At 45.6% G+C, this 20,000-nt stretch overlaps 1 protein-coding gene across 6 annotated transcripts in view; it reads right to left on the bottom strand.

Annotated features, from left to right (window-relative positions):
* LOC143028208 (glutamate receptor-interacting protein 2-like) overlaps nt 1–20,000 on the bottom strand; it is a 427,238-nt gene that overhangs the window by 71,235 nt on the left and 336,003 nt on the right. For 5 of the 6 annotated variants that reach the window (XM_076189988.1, XM_076189998.1, XM_076189997.1 and 2 more), the window contains one exon: nt 10,125–10,334. In XM_076189988.1, the coding sequence (XP_076046103.1) occupies nt 10,125–10,334 (210 nt within the window). Of the gene's footprint in view, nt 1–105; nt 1,040–10,124; nt 10,335–20,000 lie in introns of those variants that run through there. The other variant, XM_076189991.1, reaches the window with a different exon arrangement.

Genomic DNA, 20,000 nt, shown 5'->3' with positions numbered 1-20,000 from the left:
TTCGAAGAAGGTAAGAAGACAATTGAGTCGAAAGTCTACGGGTTACAACTGCCTATTTCCAAAAGACGTGACGAGGCTTCTGCTACCTGTTGCCCACTCACTTACCTCTCGATTCGCCCTCCATCTCCTTCCGCGTCCTTCTGTCCTCAGCCCTTGCCTGGCACCGGGGACATCTCCTCCCGTTGAAGATGGCTGCCGGCTCCCCCCTGCCCCTCCTGCAGTCAAAAACGAGCTCCACACATATTGTTGTGGTCTGGATGGATGTACCGCTTTGTTTCCTTTTCGTAGAACTCTCTTCCACTCCCACACTCTGAGGTACCCCCAGTGCATGTCCTCCTTTCTCGACCTCGAGGTCTCTCTCGGCGTCTCTTTCTTCGTTATTGGCCTCTTTTCTTTTCACGGTTTCCTCCGCCCGAGATGCCTCGTCTTCGGGTATCGAGACGCTATCCCCGACCTCATCACTGCCACCGCATCTCTTGGAGTCTGTCTCACCAACTGCCTTTCCTTCCGGGGACGACACCGTTTCCTTCTCTTCTTCCTTTTCCTTTTCCAAAAGCTTCTCTTCCTTCGAGAGGTCCGTCGGGGGATTCTCTGGTTTCCTGGTCGAAGAGACCATTCTTCCCTCGACCTCGCCCTCGTCGACCTCTTCCTCGAAGCGAACTCTCGTCTTCTTCGCTTGGGCCTCGACCACCTTCACCTTCAGTTCGTCCCTGAGCTTCTTCTTCATCTCCTCCTCCTGAGCCTTCGCTGCTTCCTTCCTCTCCTGCTTCCTTTTTCTCTCCTCCTCCTCCTCTACATCCCTCTTCCTCGCCTTCTTCCTCTCCTCCAGCTCTTTCTTCCTTTCCTCGTCCATCTTCTTCAGCGCCTCCTTCTCCCTCTTCCTCTCCTCCCTCTCCTTCTTGATGCAGCCGTAGCACCGGTGCCTGTGCGCGGGTTTCGGGGGTGGCACTGGTGGCCCTCTGGACCCTGCAGCGGCACCATCGGGGGCGACACGGCACCGATCCATGGGAATCGCGGACACAACTCACCGAGACTGAGGCGTTCCAGCGCGGAACCTCTTGCTTGCTCGCGGCGCCCGAGGTGAAACCCTAGAGGAGTATTCTGACGTGGTTGAAATATAAACGGATTTTCAAGTGTGGTGGTGGCGGTGGTGGGAGTGGTGGTAGTAGTATTGGTGATGGTGTTAGTGGTGGTGGTGGTAGGAGCAGTAGTGATGGGAGTAGTGGTGGTGGGTAGTGGTAGTGATTTTGGTTGTGAGAGTGGAGGTGAGAGTGGTAGGGATGGGAGTTGTGGTGATGGTTGTGATGGTAGTGGTGGTAGTGATTTTGGTTGTGGGAGTGGAGGTGGGAGTGGTAGGGATGGGAGTTGTAGTTATGGCTGTGATGGTAGTGGTGTGGTAGTAGTAGTGGTAGTAGTGGTGGTGGAAGTAGTGGTTGTGGTTTTGGTTTAAGCTGTTGGTGGTGATGATGTATGCACGCATGCACACACGCACACATGCAAGCACACACTCTTGAACACGCACATTCACCCACACCCGCACAAGTAAATACACGCGCGCACGCACACACACACACACACACACACACACACACACACACACACACACACACACACACACACACACACACACACACACACACACACACACACACACACACACACACAGACACAAAAACAGGAGTGTACACAAACACACACACACACACACACACACACACACACACACACACACACAACACCCACACACACACACACACACACACACACACACACACACACACACACACACACACACACACACACACACACACACACACACACACACACACACACACACACACACACACACACACACACACACACACAAGCATGCAGGCCCTCGTTTACATAACCGGTATGGAAAGAAATACCAAAAGATCTAAACGTAATCTTATTAGGAGAATCACAGTAACGGGATTGCCGCACGGGAGGGAAGGCAAAAACAAGGTTTCTGAGTATAATGTAGCGTAAATCTCTACATTCGTATAAGCGACCATGTGCAAGTTAACACAAGACTACCTGGAGTGACTACTTCACTGATTATATTATGGTTAATGCTAGATGGTTTTAATCGGCCGTGGTAAGACAACGTCAATCGCTGAGTTCCCCATTCAGGACTCGTAATAATAGATTCAAATTGGATAACTTTAGGTTTAAGAAGGAAATAGTAAAGAACTGGTTTACCAATAGAGTGGTTAACGAATGAAATGGACTTAGTAACCAGGTAGTTAGTGAGCGCTGAAACTATCGGTTGTTTTAAGAGAAGGTTAGATAACTTTATGGAAAGGGATTATAGGTGGTAAGGGACATGGAACTGCCTAGTTTAGGCCTTACGGCCTTTTATAGGCTCCTCCACTCTTGTGCTATGTTCTTACGTTCTTATGAATAAAATCGTTTGTTATCTCAGAATATGCAACTTTGCTAAAGTGCAACCAGGATATAATAGCATTTGGTCTACGCCAAGTGTAGGCCTTATGGTCTCTTGCAGTCTCCTTCATTCTTATGTTCTTATGTTCTTATGTTACTCGAGATGGCCAAAGCACACTCTTGCACCGAGTTTTCCCTCTCTCCACATCAGTTGATTTAAATCACCCGGCGGCAAGTGGAATAAAATAATGTGGAACGCAGGAGAAAATGGGCCAAGATCGCCCGGAACCAGGCCAGCCAAGTCCCACTTCCCACTCCCCCAGACACCCCACCCCCACCCCTGCCCCCTCTATCCCCCACCTGCTGGCACCGTTTGATCCCCCCCACCCCCCAAACGCTTAAAATCAGCGTTTATGGGCCCCGACCCTAAAGAATTTATCTTTCTTTTCGAGTTCCTCCTATCCACCCATTTTTTTTTTATTTTTTTTTTTTACGTCCATGCTTGACTGAACCCCGGCTCAGTCCCACCCAAGTGTGGCGCCTTGGGCGTGGCGTGGTGTGGTGTGACATAGCGTGTTGTATGGTGTGACGTGATTTTGTGGTGTGATGTGTGGTGTGATGTGGTTGGGTGTGATTTGTTTGGTGGGATGTGGCGTGGTGTGACATGGTGTGTTGTATGGTGTGACGTGATTTTGTGGTGTGATGTGGTGTGATGTGGTATGATGTGTGGTGTGGTGAGGTGTGGTGTGGTGTGATGTGGTAGGGTGGGATGTGGTGTGGTGTGATGTGGCGTGGTATGATGTGGCGTGGTGTAACGTTGCGTGATGTGGTTTGGTGTGATGAGGTATGGTGTAGTATGGTAGGGTGCGGTGCGACGGCAATGACTGAAGTGAGGCCAACACCTGCTGTAGTGTTTGAGTGAGGAGGGAGGGTACCAACAAGTGGAACCACAAGAAACGATGATCGTAAAAAAAAAAAAGAAAAAAAAAAAAAAAAAAAAAAAAAAAAAAAAAAAAAAAAAAAAAAAAAAAAAAAAGAAAAAAGAAAAAAATGGAGCCACGTCTTTGGTCGTTCTCTTAGTCGGCCATGTTGTCGTCGTAGCCAAGTGAATGGATAAAAATAGATAATAAACGAAGATATATATTAGTAAATAGATAAACAAATAAAATAATAAGAAAATAAATCTATAAATAATCAAGTATATAGACAAGTAAATTAACAAAAAACAAATAAACTAATAGTGAATGTATGAACAAAGGAGGATAAACAAACAAGGAATAAAATGATATACAAACAAGCTCATGGCATGTAAAACAAAAGACCCGCATACCACCGTTCCGTCTGACTGACAGAATTACTTAAAATGCTTAACTACCGTGAAATGGCAACAGACGACGATCCACCAAAGAGACAGAGGGCAGGCCCGGTCGAGACCCGAAGTCTACCCGTCCTAAGCGCCCTCCCCCCCCCCCGGCCCGCCTGTCCATTTACCCGCCAGCCTGTCGAGACGGAAATACGTCAACAACGTCTCCGCGGGTGTTGAAATGGTTAAACCCTGAGCTTTCTTCGGTTTAGAAAGAAATAAAGTCTGTAAACAAACGGTAATGAACGCGTATCAACTGGAGGCGAAAATGGTTCAAATACAACAGAAACTTGTGCTACTCTGTTCTCCAGTTCCACTCAGTCGAGCCTCATACGGACGAATAAAATCGCCCCTTTTCGCCAGCATAAACTCTGTACCCGGCGCCACAATGTCTGACTGGAGGGCTGATCAAAAAGACAAATGTCACAGGACAAAAACCAACATGAATACTAAATTCCTTGTCATCGCAAAAACTACGGTATTCCTCTGCAAGGATTAAACCACCTCCTACCATAGTTAAACCTCTCCATTTAAACCCTTCACTAACCAACACCACTATATATGGTCCTCCTTAATTCCAGACGATCACTAACCACCTGCTGATTTCTTGGTTTGATTTGTTTGTTTGTTTGAATTTACGCGTCTGATAGAAGCGAGCCCAGAATATCTCGAATAACTTTGCCGAAGACGAAATCCAGCGACAGGAACTCGTTCAACCAGCTGACAGGCCAGCTGACGTCAGACGTGAGAACTGACTCCCCCTCCCCTCCCCCCCTTCCCACCTCCCTTCCCTCCCTTCCCCTCCCGGCTGTCCCAACCCATCTGCCCGCTTTCGTGAGAGATTTATGCGCGACGCGAAAATGACACATCCATTTCCTATCATCCGCAGTCAGTCTGACAGCTCTGCCTAAACTTATCTTGAAGTACTGCTTAAACTGGGAAAACACGTGTTTGAACATATACATACATGAACATACTCATGTATATACATATATATATATATATATATATATATATATATGTATATGTATATATAAATATATGTATATATATATATATATATGTATATGTATATGTATATGTATATGTATATGTATATGTATATGTATATGTATATGTGTATGTATACGAATATGTATATGTGTATGTATACAAATATGTATATGTGTATGTGTATATATGTACAAGTATATATGTATACGCGTATGTGTATATTTACACACACGCGCGCACGGAATGTGCATATTCATGTATACATATACACACATTGTACTATTAAGAAACAAAACCCCTAATTTCTGTACGGCCAATATTGCTCAAATACATATTGTTTCACTATACAGGTGGACGAATACAAGAAAATAAATTATCAAACGGAATGTTTGGTGTAATCTAAATATCACCTTAGATGAAACTAGACCCAGCATAATGAAGAAAAAAAAGATGACTACATAAAACTACTTAGAACTTACCAACCTTTGAACAATTGATAGGATATTCATGTCATAGTGCAGTTGAACACAGACTACTGATGTTCAAGACTTGTCGATTCAAGTCAACAGATGTGAAAAAATAGCCCTTAAGCTCACATCATTTATCAAATCAGTCACTTTCAGAACATGTGCTAAAATCCCTTCACATAATGTCTGAGTGCTATCTAAAGTGTCATAAAAGTGTCATACTGAAGAATTATGGAGCAGGGAGAGGGGGAAGAAAACAGTGCGGCTTTTCTTTTTTCAAACGACTCATCGCCGCGATACGTGGAGGGAAATCCATTTAGAACAGACGCGACACGAACTTCAAAGTCAATTAGTGTCAGCCTATAAAATTCGAGAAGAAAAAATAAATGTTGTAAGTTTTAATATTATGACATTTTGAAACTCATAGTTTTTTATTTTATTTTATTTTTTCTAACCGGTTTATGTCTGGGGTGTGACATGACATTGTGCAATGCGTAGTAACTGATTTGAATTGGACAAACTTAGGTTTAAGAAGGAAATAAGCAAGACCAAGTTTAGCAACAGTGATTAAGAACCTAAGAACGAAGGGGACTGCAAGAGACCATAAGGCCTACACTAGGCAGTTCCAAAAATATAAACGAATAGAACAAACTTAGTAACAATGTAATGACCTCTGAAACAATGGTTTGTTTTAAGGGAAGATTAGATAGCTTTATGAATGGGAATGATAGGTGATAACGGACACAGAAATGCTTAGTGTAAGCCCTATGGTCTCTTGCAGTCCCCTCGGTTCATATGTTCTTGTGTTCTTATGTTCTGAGAGTTAAGAGCATAAACAAGAGTACATGATAGTTCTTCCACACACAATAATCCTCTGTATTTCTGGTTGAATTTATACACAGCCTCTTATATGCATTAGACTCTTACTAACCACTGTGCAGGCTGTTGAGAACAACGACTGTTAGTTCCTCATGTTGCATGTTCCATCGTAGATTCTTTATTTTTGAAACCAGAACAGGAATAATGATAATGATAATGATAATGATAATGATAATAATAATAATAGTAATAATAGTAATAATAATAATAACAATCACAATAATGATAAAAATAACAATAACAATAATAATAACAATAACGACGACAACAACAATAACAATAATAATAATAACAAACAATAACAATAATAACAATAATAACAATAATAACAATGATAATAATGATAATGATGATGATGATGATAATGATAATATAATAATAATAATAATAAAAATAATTAATAAAAATAATAATAATAATATTAATAATAATAAAAATAATAATAAAAATAATAATAACAATGATAATGATAATAATAATAATAACAATGACAATATCAAATTATGCAAATAATAATAATAATAATAATAATAACAATAAACAACATAGGCTGTAAGAGGGATTAACATAGATGGTACGTAATAGATAATTACCTATACATATTATGATGCTGAGGTAATTGTGTACTATACAAATATATAAAACATGAACATATAAAACATGATAGGTGCGTCTTAGTGTTGATATGATGTCTGGAATTTCCAGTGCCTGAGTAAATAAACTATATCTCAACACTTCAGAACCCTCGTCACTGGTTCTGAAACTTGTCCAGAGAACATAAGAATATAAGAATGGAGGAGGTTGCAAGAGACCCTAAGGCCTACACTAGTCAGTTCCATGTTCCTTACCACTTTTCATCCCTACTCATGTTGAGCAGTGTCCAGAACCTCATTACTTGTTGAGAAGAGCGCAAAGCTTATTTATAAGTGAATTCGTCTCTCCCAATGGATCTTCAAGCTAGAAGATACAACGGGAAAGGTGGACGGGAGTTACTTCTTCCGGGTCTTCTAGCAACAGCCCCCATCCACCCCCAGGGAGTTACGACCCCCCCGGCCCACCCTCCGGGGGGGAGGGGGGAAGACGAGGCGTTTTGATAAAGAAGAATCCTTCTGGGGTGAGGGAGGAAGCGGCCGCGGTCTCCCTCACTGCGCTCCAACATGTTGGAGACATGTGCAGACGTGACGCAATAGTGTCAGCAAGATTGTCACTGCGGCCGTCAGAATAAAGGTAGTGCCACTTCTGATAAGGAGACACGTGATACTCTTGGGGTGCCAGCCAGTCACTCGCAGGAGGAGGAGGAGGAGGAGGAGGAGGAGTAGGAGTGGAAGAGGATGTGCAGGAGGAAGAGGAGGAGGAGGAGTACCACGTGGTCCCCTGCTTCAAGCTTTCAACAAATTTCGTACATTTCATATAATTTCACGTCATCATTGTCTCGTGTACAAATCTACGGGAAGCCAACGCGACATTTCAGCTCTTCCCATGTCCAAAATTCCCAACATGACCATGAGATCAATTCAACAATTTCCTTCTGCTACCGGTTGTTCTCAAGGCAACAGAAACAGCAACACGCACGACAGAAAAGGAAGAAAAATTATTTATAAAGTCACCTAGGAGAAGGAGGGGGAAGGGATGGATGGAAGGAAGAGATAGGAGAAGGGAGAGAGGAGGAAGAGAAAGTAAGGAAAGTAAATAAAAGGTAGGGGAGGGAAAGGAAGGGTACGAAGAGAGGAGAGAGAGAACGAAATGGAATAGAGAGAGAGAGAGAGAGAGAGAGAGAGAGAGAGAGAGAGAGAGAGAGAGAGAGAGAGAGAGAGAGAGAGAGAGAGAGAGAGAGAGAGAGCAAAATCGAGGGCAAGACAGAGGGTGAGAAAGAGAGAAACCAAGAACGAGAGAGAGAGAGAGAGAGAGAGCAAAATCGAGGGCAAGACAGAGGGTGAGAAAGAGAGAAACCAAGAACGAGAGAGAGAGAGAGAGAGAGAGAGAGAGAGAGAGAGAGAGAGAGAGAGAGAGAGAGAGAGAGAGAGAGAGAGAGAGAGAGAGAGAGAGAGAGAGAGAGAGGGGGTGTAGGGGCAGGGTGAGGAGGGCCAATAAGCAGATAGCAAGCAAGCAAGCAAGCAATCAGGCAGAAAAGAGAAGAGACAAGAAGAGACACGGCCAGCTGATAAGAGACACTCAAACCCAAAGACCTCCTCCTCTTCCTCCTCCTCCTCCTCTCTCTCCCCCTCCGTCTTCCGAAGGCGGCGTATGTGTGTGTGTGTGTGTGTGTGTGTGTGTGTGTGTGTGTGTGTGTGTGTGTGTGTGTGTGTGTGTGTGTGTGTGTGTGTGTGTGTGTGTGTGTGTGTGTGTGTGTGTGTGTGTGTGTGTGTGTGTGTGTGTGTGTGTGTGTGTGTGTGTGTGTGTGTGTGTGTGTGTGTGTGTGTGTGTGTGTGTGTGTGTGTGTACGTGTTTACGTGCGTGTGTACGTGTGCACGTTTGTGCATATATGTTTGATTAATAGATAGAATGAAGAAAAGGAAGAAGGAGTGGGAGGAGAGGAGGGAGGTGGGGAAGAAATAACTTTAAGAAAATGAAGGAGGCATAGGAAAGAGAGATAGGAAGGTAAAGGGAAGGAAAGAGGAAGGAGAGAGAAGGAGAGGGGAAGGAGACAGGAACCCAGGGGGAAGAGAGAGGAAGGAAAGAGGGAGGGGAGAGGAAAGAGAGAGGAAGGTAAAGAGAAGGAAAGAGGAAGGAGAGAGAAGGAGAGGGGAAGGAGAGAGGAATGAAGGGGAGGAGAGAGAAAGGAAAGAGGGAAAGGAGAGGAAGAAGAGAGGGAGGGGTAGGGAGGAAAGAGGAGAGGAAAAGGAGAAGGAGAGGGGAAGGAGAGAGGAACGAAGGGGAGGAGAGGGGAAGGAATGAGGGAGGGAAGAGGAAGGAGAGAGGGAGGAGGAGGGAGGAAAGAGGAGAGGAAAAAGAGAAGAAGGAATCGAGGTTGAGGGGGAAAGATGAAATTGAGGGGAAATAACAAGAAGGAGAAGAAGGAATGGAAGTTGAAGAGCAAGACGAAATAGAGAGGAAATAGCGAGAAGTAGAAGGAATGGAGGATAAAGAAGAAGACGGAATAGAGGGGAAATAACGAAAGTGGGAGGGAGGGGGAGGAGGGAGGAGAGAGGGGGGTTTGTGGCTGTTCCCTCTCGGCATGTCAATTGTTTCTGAGGCTCTGCTGTTAGTGGACGGGTGAGTGCCTGCCGAGTGCCGCGATCCACAGGTGCCCCTCGTTCGTGGCTCCTCCACTTGACTTGGAGGAAGCGTTTCGAATTCCTCCGATTCGGGTTATCCACCGTCTTTGTCGACGTCGATGGTGATGCGGGAAGTGCCTTTGTCGAGTATATATATATATATATATATATATATATATATATATATATATATATATATGTATATATATGTGTGTGTGTGTGTGTGTGTGTGTGTGTGTGTGTGTGTGTGTGTGTGTGTGTGTGTGTGATTCACCATGGTCTTGGATCACGTGTTGGACTCGTGATCGACAGCTATTACCCTTCCGGAAGAGAGCTCAGAGCTCATATATGACCGATCTATGGGTAATGCTGTGACATTACACGCATACACATCCCCAACTCCCGGCCCACGACTCCCACCGCAGCGATACTGAAATTATTTCAGCCCTGGGCGGTGTGTGTGTGTGTGTGTGTGTGTGTGTGTGTGTGTGTGTGTGTGTGTGTGTGTGTGTGTGTGTGTGTGTGTGTGTGTGTGTGTGTGTGTGTGTGTGTGTGTGTGTGTGTGTGTGTGCGTGTGTGTGTGTGAGGTATGTGTGTGTAATAACCAGAAGCTTTTTTCTTTCACAATGTGAAATAGTGCCTTCTTATAGTACAGCCTTACCTTTCATGCCCGATGATTCATCACACGAAAGCACGATTTGGTGTCACATTCATTTTCGGAAGACACCAAGTACATAAAAAAGAAAAAAAAAAAAAAATGGATAAGAAAAAAAAAAAAAAAAAACATCGGGTAAAACTCACGTGAATTTGGGATCTCGTACTCCACTTCGAGGTTGACCTTATCTCCGGCGTTCTTGAGGAGGGTCACGATCTGGTTGTGCGTCAGGGCCTGTGTTCGGATCCCGTTCACGGCCAAGATGTAGTCCCCGACGCTGAGGGCGTCAGAGCGGTGGGCCGGAGACCCCGGCCGGAGGTTGGCCACCCTCGCTCGGTGCCCCTTGTCCACCCCTCCTGCGGAAGAAAAGGAGATAAGCTGTTACATGAGCGACAAAAGCATTGAAAGGAGATGACAGACACTTAAAATAATTAATATTTTTTATTTTCGCAGATCTATGAACATACATAAACGCATATAAAACACGGATTCACCCAAATACACACACACACACACACACACACACACACACACACACACACACACACACACACACACACACACACACACACACACACACACACACACACACACACACACACACACACACACACACAAATCAAGACAAATCAAGACAAATCTTCTCTAATGAAAGTTTCATTAAAACTAATAGGTAGTAACCCATTATCATGTTTCTTGCTTGTCTACTCGTTGTTCCTTATCAACTTTGTTTGACTATCAGGTATGGCTGGTAGTTCCCCAAAATTCACCGGGAATGAAGAGAATAGGTGATGAATATGTGCAAGGCGTATTACAGAACGTTTTGAGACTTGTCAAACTCTACCAGATGCCAAATGACGACAATTGTGCCATTGACATAGGTATAGACCAGACAGCAATGCTACTGGGGGATGTGGGTGAGGAGGTACGATATTGCAAAATGCGCGGGTTGTCAAAGATGTTTGGGGGAAGGGGGGAAAGGGGAGGGGGGAAAGGTCACGGGGGGCGCTGAGGGTCGGGCACCCCCGCCGCTGAGCTGACGCTTCATTCAAGATTGTCGATGAAAACGAGGGAAGGGTTTCTTCAGTATTCATTTTTTTTATGTCCATTAGTTCTTTAGCAGGGAATGGATAAGTGAACACACACACACACATAAACACACACACACACACACACACACACACACACACACACACACACACACACACACACACACACACACACACACACACACACACACACACACACACACACACACACACACACACATATATATATATATATATATATATATATATACTAACACACACACATACTACACACACACACATACACACACACGCGCACACATACGCATATACATAAACAAAGAGGGAAGGGGAGGGGAGGGGGAGGGTGGAAGGGGGTACTGGGACATAGAAATATAATATAAGAATAGAGGAGACTTCAAGGGACCATAAGGCCTACACTAGGCCTACGGAGAGAGAAGGTGACTGGCGATCGAAAAACGATCCAATAGGAAGATAAGAACATAAGATAAAAATGGAGGAGACTGCAAGTGACCCTAAGGCCTACACTAGGCAGTTCCATGTCCCTTACCACCTCTTATCCCTATCCATAAAGTTATCTAATCTTATCTTAAAACAACCTATTGTTTCAGCGTTCACTACATAGTAACTAAATCTATTCCATTCATTAGCTACTCTGTTAGGAAACCAATTCTTGCCTATTTCCTTCTTAAACCTAAATTGGTCCACTTTACATCTATTACTACAAGTAATACGCCGTTGTCTTAATATGATGACCTTGCCTGTATAATTTGTGTTCAAGCCTTTGCTGTACGGAGGCAAATACGCAGAACCAACAGGACAGAATCAATGGTGACGCAAACAAGGTCATCATATTAAGACAACAGGGCAGGACTCGCAGTAATGGATTTAAACTAGACAAATTTAGATTTAAGAAGGAGATAGGCGATAATTGGTTTACTAATAGGGTGGTCAACGAATGGAACAGACTTAGTAACCATGTAGTGGGCGCTGAAACTATCAGTTGTTTTAAGAAACGGTTAGACAACTTTATGGACGGCGGTGACAGGTGGTAATAGACATGGAACTATCTAGTGTAGGCCTCAAGGTCTCTTGCAGTCTCCTTCAGCGCGGGACGTCATACTGGGTTATACAGAGAAAACAACGGTGCAGGTGGGGAGGAGGCACACACGCACACACACACACACGCACGCACACACACACACACACACACACACACACACACACACACACACACACACACACACACACACACACACACACACACACACACACACACACACACACACACACACACACACACACACACACACACACACACACACACAAGCTTATGGCGCAGTGGTTAGAGTTCTCGCCTGCCAATACCGCGGTACAGGTTCTAATATCCGTATCTCAAAGTGCATTGCATCTGTTGCCTCGACTGATGTCCATCTCGATCTATTTATCTTTTTAATTCAATCATTGATGGATGACGATTCATATTCAGTCAATTTCGTTTTCGCGAATCTGTCTGGGGGGGGTTTGATCTAATAGGATCCACGTGTAACTGATTAACAAGTCATTAGTATTCAATTACAAATTGATGAGCGGGATGTGTATCAGACGAGTTTCATAAAGAAAAATATATATACAGGTAATTAGCTACGTGAAGTGAGATTTTTGCTGAATTGGTACGAGTCCCCAGGGAAAGGGGGGAGAGGGGGAGAGGGAGAGAGGGGGGAGTAAAGGGTGGGGGGAAGGTGGGGAGAGGGTGATCTTATCAAAAATTATGGCGCAGCTGCTCTCCTAACACGCACACAGACATACACGTATATGTGCCTGCAGATACACACACACGTGCACGCACACACACACACACACACACACACACACACACACACACACACACACACCTATACACACGCACACACACACACACACACACACACACACACACGCATACATACACACACACGCACACACGTACACGCATACAAGCACACCTACACACACGCACACTTACACAGACACACACACATACATACACACACACGCACACACACACACACACACAAACACAAGCACACCTACACACACACATACATACACACACACACGTGCACGCACACACACACACACACACACACATACACACACACACACATATACACACACACACCTATACACACGCACACGTAAACACAAACGCACATACAAACGTGAGAATAAACACACAAATACATACATATTCACTGAGAGGAAGAGAGGGAAAAAGAGAGAGAAAGAGGGCAGGAAATGAGAGAGAAAGTGGGGCAAAGGGGGAGCGAGTTGGGGAGAGAGAGAGAAAGAGAGAGAGAGAGAGAGAGAGAGAGAGAGAGAGAGAGAGAGAGAGAGAGAGAGAGAGAGAGAGAGAGAGAGAGAGAGAGAGAGAGAGAGAGAGAGAGAGAGAGAGAGAGAGAGATGCTATTTTGCACCCAAGCGGGCAGCGCGCCCCCGCCACTTGGGTAAAAACGAGGCCCCGCTGCTGCTGCTGCTGCTGCTGCTGCCGCTGCTCAGGAAAGGCGACGGGAGACGGGAGTCGGGGGTAATTAGTCTCCGCAATAAATCCCACTCGCGTCCGACTGAACCAAGATGGCGTTCGCTCGCTGTCACATGACGGAAACTGAGGAGGAGGAGGACGAGGACGAGGAGTAGGATGAGGATGAGGAGGGGGAGGAGGAGGAGGAGGAGGAAAAGGGGAGGAGGAGAACGAGGAGGAGGAGGAGGAAAAGGAGGAGGAGGAGGAAAAGGAGGAGGAGGAGGAGGTTAAGGAGAAGTAGGAGGAGGAGGAAAAGGAGAAGGAGGAGGAGAAGGAGGAGGAAGAGGAGGACAAGGAGGACGAGGAGAAGGAGGAGGAAGAAGAGGAGGAGAAGGAGGAGGAAGAGGAGGAGAAGGAGGAAGAGATGTCCGCTCGCGACACAAGATCCTCCTTCTCGGTCCCAGCAGACACCTCTTCGGCCTCCGCGGGACAAAGCGGACCCTCCGGCGTGACGAGCGACACGTTTAGTACAAGACGCGAAACATCGTCAGGTTAATTTGGCTCACGTTTCACAGTTACAAAGGATTACAAAGGCGTAGCATGCCGGCAGGAGACCTTTTGATCCATATCTAGGTCGGATGCGAAAAAAAGAAAATCATATTAATAATAAAATAATGAATAAAAACTATGATAATGTAAATAACAAATAAAATACATAAAATACAGCAGTTGTGCTGCTGTTGCTGTAGACACAAGAAACGCGCTGACCGAAGAAGAACCCGCCGTTGCTGAATCCCGATTTCCGTCCCCTTCCCCCGTGATTACCAGAGGGTGACCAAAAGGTGACTGGGTACTCCGAGGGTCTACCCCCCCCCACACGCCTACGAGGGCGGATGTGGGCGTGGGAGACCCCCAGACGATGGCGCTCTTTATGCTATTTATTCTGTCTTACGTTAAGCGATTTTATTTGGAGGAGAAAATATCCGAGTTGTTTATGTTGGACAACCGAAGAAGCGTTGGTTGGTTTCTTGTCCCGGGAGAGAAGAGAAACGATGTCTCGGTCTTCGGCGGGAAGGAGACGTGTGCACTCCCTGGCCCTTTGCTCTGGCCCAGGAGGGGGATAAGGAGGAAGAGGAGGAGGAGAAGGAAGAAGAAGAAGAGGAGGAAGAGGAGGAGCAGGGGGAGGAAAAGAACGAGGAGGAGAAGTGGCACAGTGGAAGGCGGACTGGTCATGGGAAGGGTCTCCTCTTGTTTGTTTGTGCCGAGTTCGGCCTGAACGGAAGAGAGAAGGAGGGAGGGAGGGAGAGAGAGAGAGAGAGAGAGAGAGAGAGAGAGAGAGAGAGAGAGAGAGAGAGAGAGAGAGAGAGAGAGAGAGATAGAGAGAGAGAGACAGAGAGAGACAGAGAGAGATAAAGAGAGATAGAGACAGAGATAGATAGAGACAGATATAGAGATCGAGACAGATATATAGATAAAAAGATAGAGAGATAGATAGATAGAGAGGGAGAGAGAGCAAGAGAGAGCAAGAGAGAGCTAGAGAGATTGAGAGAGAGAGAGAGAGAGAGAGAGAGAGAGAGAGAGAGAGAGAGAGAAAGAGAGAGAGAGATAGCGAGAGAGATAGAGAGAGAGAGAAAGCGAAAGATATAGATAGATATATAGAGAGAGACATAGAGAGAGATAGCGAGAGAGATAGAGATAGATAAGCAGATAGAGAGAGAGAGAGAGATAGAGAGATAGAGATAGATAGATAGATAGAGAGAGAGAGAGAGCAAGAGAGAGAAAGAGAGAGAGAGAGAGAGAGAGAAAGGGAGGGAGAGAGAGAGATAGATAGATATATATATATAGATAGATATAGAGAGAGACAGAGATAATAGAGAGAGACAGAGATAGAGAGATAGATAGAGAGAGAGCAAGAGAGAGAGAGAGAGAGAGAGAGAGAGAGAGAGAGAGAGAGAGAGAGAGAGAGAGAGAGAGAGAGAGAGAGAGAGAGAGAGAGAGAGAGAGAGAGAGAGAGAGATCGTCACCTCGCTGAGGAGTTCATTATCCCGGGCGCCCATCTCATCTCCTTTGTTATTCGTCCCATCTCGGCGAATCTGGTCGCAGGCGAGAGGGAGACGAGACCGAGGTGGCTGGCGACGGAGCCCCCCTCCTTTAACCCCCCCACCCCCGCCGCAATTTACGACAGAGGTGTCTTGACGTCACAGAGATGAATGGCTACGTGGCTTCACGGAAGCACAGTCTTCCTTGTGGTTTCGATTACTATAACTCTCCGACGGACTGTGGCGGTGCTCGGGACTGGACCGTGAGATGCAGAGGGCACCTCCGAGTTGAACAGGAGGAGGAGGAGGAGGAGGAGGAGGAGGGGAAGGAGGCTGTGGAGGAAGAGGAGGAAGAGGGGGAGGAGGTTGTAAAGGAAGAGGAGGAGGAGAAGTAGGAGGTTGTGGATGAAGAGGAGGAGGAGAAGTAGGAGGTTGTGGATGAAGAGGAGGAGGAGAAGTAGGAGGTTGTGGAGGAAGAGGAGGAGGAGAAGTAGGAGGTTGTGGAGGAAGAGGAGGAGGAGGTGAGGAGAAGGTTGTGGAGGAAGAGGAGAAGGAGGAGGTTATGGAGGAAGAGGAGGAGGAGGTGGGGACGAGGAAGAGGATGGGGATGTTGTGAAGGAAGAGGAGGAGGACGAGGAGTTGGAGGTGGAGGAAGAAGTTGTGGAAGAGGAGGTGGAGGAGGAGGAGCAGGAGGAGGAAGAGAAGTTGTAGGTGGAGGAGGAAGTTGTGGAAGAGGAAGTGAAGGAGGAGGAGGAGGAGGTGGAGGAGAGGGAGGAAGAGGTGGAGAGGAAGAAAAACGAGGAGATGGAGAAAGAGGAGGAAATGAAGGAAAAGGAGGGAAATGAGGCAATGGACGAGAGAAATGTTCAAAAGGTTTTGTGGTCTGACATGAATGATTAGGATTATAAAGGTTTCTGTTGTTCCTGTTTGGGAGGGTAGGTTAGGAGGGGAGATTCTGCTATGCGTGATTGACACAGCATAGACACTTTGACGAGAAACAAGGAGATAGACATAGATACACACAGAGATAGATACATACACATACATACACACACACGCACACGCACACAGACACACACATTTAGAGAGAGAGAGAGAGAGAGAGAGAGAGAGAGAGAGAGAGAGAGAGAGAGAGAGAGAGAGAGAGAGAGAGAGAGAGAGAGAGAGAGAGAGAGAGAGAGAGAGAGAGAGAGAAACAGCAACACTATCCATCACCCCCACCACCTCCACCGTTTCTATAGGTAGACATCAATCTCATTAAAACCCGCTCAAGCCAGGTGTCCATTTTTTGTATTACATTTTTTCCTTGCTGTCATCTTCAGATTCTACTCACAAGATTGAAGCCGTCACATTCAAAAAAAAAAAGAAAAAAAAAAAAAGTGAATGGCAGCCTGTAACTGAACTACAATTTGCCGGCGCCAAAGGTAGTTCACGGCGCGCAGTAGTTTTTGGGACCAAAAGGTATTTTTGGGGACGGAGGGTCTGCCGTAGTTACAGGCTGGGGATGACGAGGTGGAAAGGACGAGGAGGGGGTGCCAGGCTCTGAGCTCCCAAGGGGTGGGGGGGCGAGGCACACCATCCAGCTTGAACTCTTCCTTTTCGATACAAAGGATTATAAAGGAGAAGCATGCCAACAGGAGACCTTTTGGTCCATAACTAGGTCGGACATGTCATTCCGGCTGGCGCCAGGCGATCTTATTCAGCGGAAGAAGAAGAAACTCCCTCAGACTCTTCTTGATTAATCTTTCCGTAGTTTCTTCGACTTCTTTGCGTTTGTTCTGCTAGTCGCCAGACGATTTCGTTCAGTTGATAAGATCCCCCTCTCCTCTACCCCCTCGTGACACCCATGCCGGGCACCTGCACGAGGTGGTCCTGTGAGAGGGACGTCGGAGAGAGTCATCTCCCTACCACCCGTCCTCCAACCTCATCCATTTTATTCCTATCTGGAGGTGCAGCCCCGAGGGGATGGCATTCGCTCCCCGAACTGGGACCAAGATCTGTTCTTGTCAGCTTCGTTTGTATTTCCTTCGCTTTCGAATACCAGGGGAGACGACAACCGGCGACTGATCTCTCACTTTTTTCATCCGGTGACATAGAAACAGCCCACACAGATACATCACAAACATCAGTTCAACGTATCTTTCCGGAGAGATCTGTGGGAAGGCCCGGGGAACGTTGCCAGCCACCATGGGGCTGTGGGTTTTCAATCATATAAAAGGGTGAAGGAATAAACAAGAGAAACAAGCAATCAAATAAAAATAAAGAATAAGTAAATAAATGCATGAATAAACAAATAGGTAAATAAGAAAATGTATAAAGATAAAAACAAAAACAAACAAGTACATAAACAAATGAATATATAAATGAACAAGAAATTTGACTAATAAATAAATAGATACACCAAACAAGCGAACAAACAAACAAACGAATAGATAAATAAACAAATAAATAAATACACAAATAAATACAAATAAATAAAAAGTCAAGTGGGCTTTTCAGGATAAACTGATTCCCTTGTTGTGCACGCCGAGCTTTGAAAATTAATCAAATTCAAGCCTTCCCCTGATCAAAACATTCCAACCCACTGCCCATGCATGCACGCCCATGCACGCACGCCCATGCATAGCAGAATATGCATTCATGCACTCTCAAAAAGGCATATCCAAATACAAGTCCATATTTATGCATGGAATCACAGGAGTATAAAATCATATCAGTGTTTGCATGTATGTAAATAATACAGTGGATGATAAAAGTTGGGCAGCTCTTCCTGAACACGGTTGTACAAATACAATTTTCGTTGAGCGTAGTTTTCTATACATTTTGTGAAGGAAATTGCGTCGGCGTTTCGAATATCTACAGGCTATATTTGCATGGTCAAATCTATGAAGTGAAACTAATTTTGTTCTCCTCAGTGTTCCTGTGCAAGCTTGACTACACGTGAGTGAGAAAGTGGCAAGGGAAACAAAACAGTAGATCGTGGGAGGCCACGATTTTTCTTCTTACGTTTCGTCCCTCTCAAGACTTCTTCAAAGAATGAAAGTAATAAAAAGAACTGGGCGACTTGTGTACATAGATCGCCTGGAATGACACCTCGGCGGACCTCTTCCAGACTGGTCTTCGGGTTTTCTTGTCCAACAAGAACAGTGGATCGTGGGAGGCCACGATTTTTCTTCTTACGTTTCGTCCCTCTCAAGACTTCTTCAAAGAATGAAAGTAATTAAAGGACTGGGCGACTTGTATACATAGATCGCCTGGAATGACACCTCGGCGGGCCTTTTCCAGACTGGTCTTCGGGTTCTCTTGTCCAACAAGAACAGTAGATCGTGGGAGGACACGAATGTTCCCCTTAGGTTTCGTCCCTATCAAGACTTCTTCAAAGAATGAAAGTAATACATAGATAACCTGGAATGACACCTCCGCAGTCCTCTTCCAGACCGTCGACCCTTGTCCCTATCAAGACTTCTTCAAAGAATGAAAGGAATTAAAGGACTGGGCGACTTGTGTACATAGATCACCTGGAATGACACCTCAGCGGTCCTCTTCCAGACTGACGACCCTTGTCCAACAGCTTCTTCAGTGGAGACATCGGATGGACTCGAGGTACGAGTATATGAACGCTTTAAGTTATGCGAGACCGCTTGGAGACTCCAATGCCATTGCGGTCCGCGGAGATGGAAGAAGATGCATACCAGCCACATCGGTGACACGTAGGAGAGGAGGAGACGGGTGGAGGCGACACACGTGTCTTCTGACACTTGCACAAACTAAAACACGTAGCAAGGTGACGCCTTAAAGAATTCGTGACTTATGGCTGTAGGTAAATAAGGCTGCTGTCTTGCCAGTGAAAACTCCAAAAGGGCATATGTCACATTTAGAAGCATAGTGCACAAAGCGTACATTACTTATGGCTGGACCAATCACAGTGACTTATGGCTGGACCAATCACAGTCATTTATGGCTGGACCAATCACAGTGCCTTATGGCTGGAGCAATCACAGTGACTCATGGCTGGACGAATCACAGTTACTCATGGCTAGACCAATCACAGTGCATTATGGCTGGACCAATCACAGTGATTTATGGCTGGACCAATCACAGTGACTTATGGCTGGGCCAATCACAGTGACTTATGGCTGGGCCAATCACAGTGACTTATGGCTGGACCAATCACAGTGACTTATGGCTGGCCAATCACAGTGCCTTATGGCTGGACAAATCACAGCGACTTCTGGATGGACCAATCACAGTGACTTATGGCTGGACCAATCAAAGAGACTTATGGCTGGACCAATCACAGTGACTCATGGCTGGGCGAATCACAGTGACTTATAGCTAGACCAATCACAGTGACTCATGGCTGGACCAATCACAGTGACTTATGGCTGGACCAATCATAGTGACTTATGGCTGGACCAATCACAGTGACTTATG

Source organism: Oratosquilla oratoria, chromosome 9 (assembly GCF_046742065.1).
Source record: "Oratosquilla oratoria isolate Oo_2021 chromosome 9, ASM4674206v1, whole genome shotgun sequence".
In the NCBI taxonomy this organism is placed as follows: domain Eukaryota; kingdom Metazoa; phylum Arthropoda; class Malacostraca; order Stomatopoda; family Squillidae; genus Oratosquilla; species Oratosquilla oratoria.
This window is presented reverse-complemented; position numbering and strand designations above follow the sequence as displayed.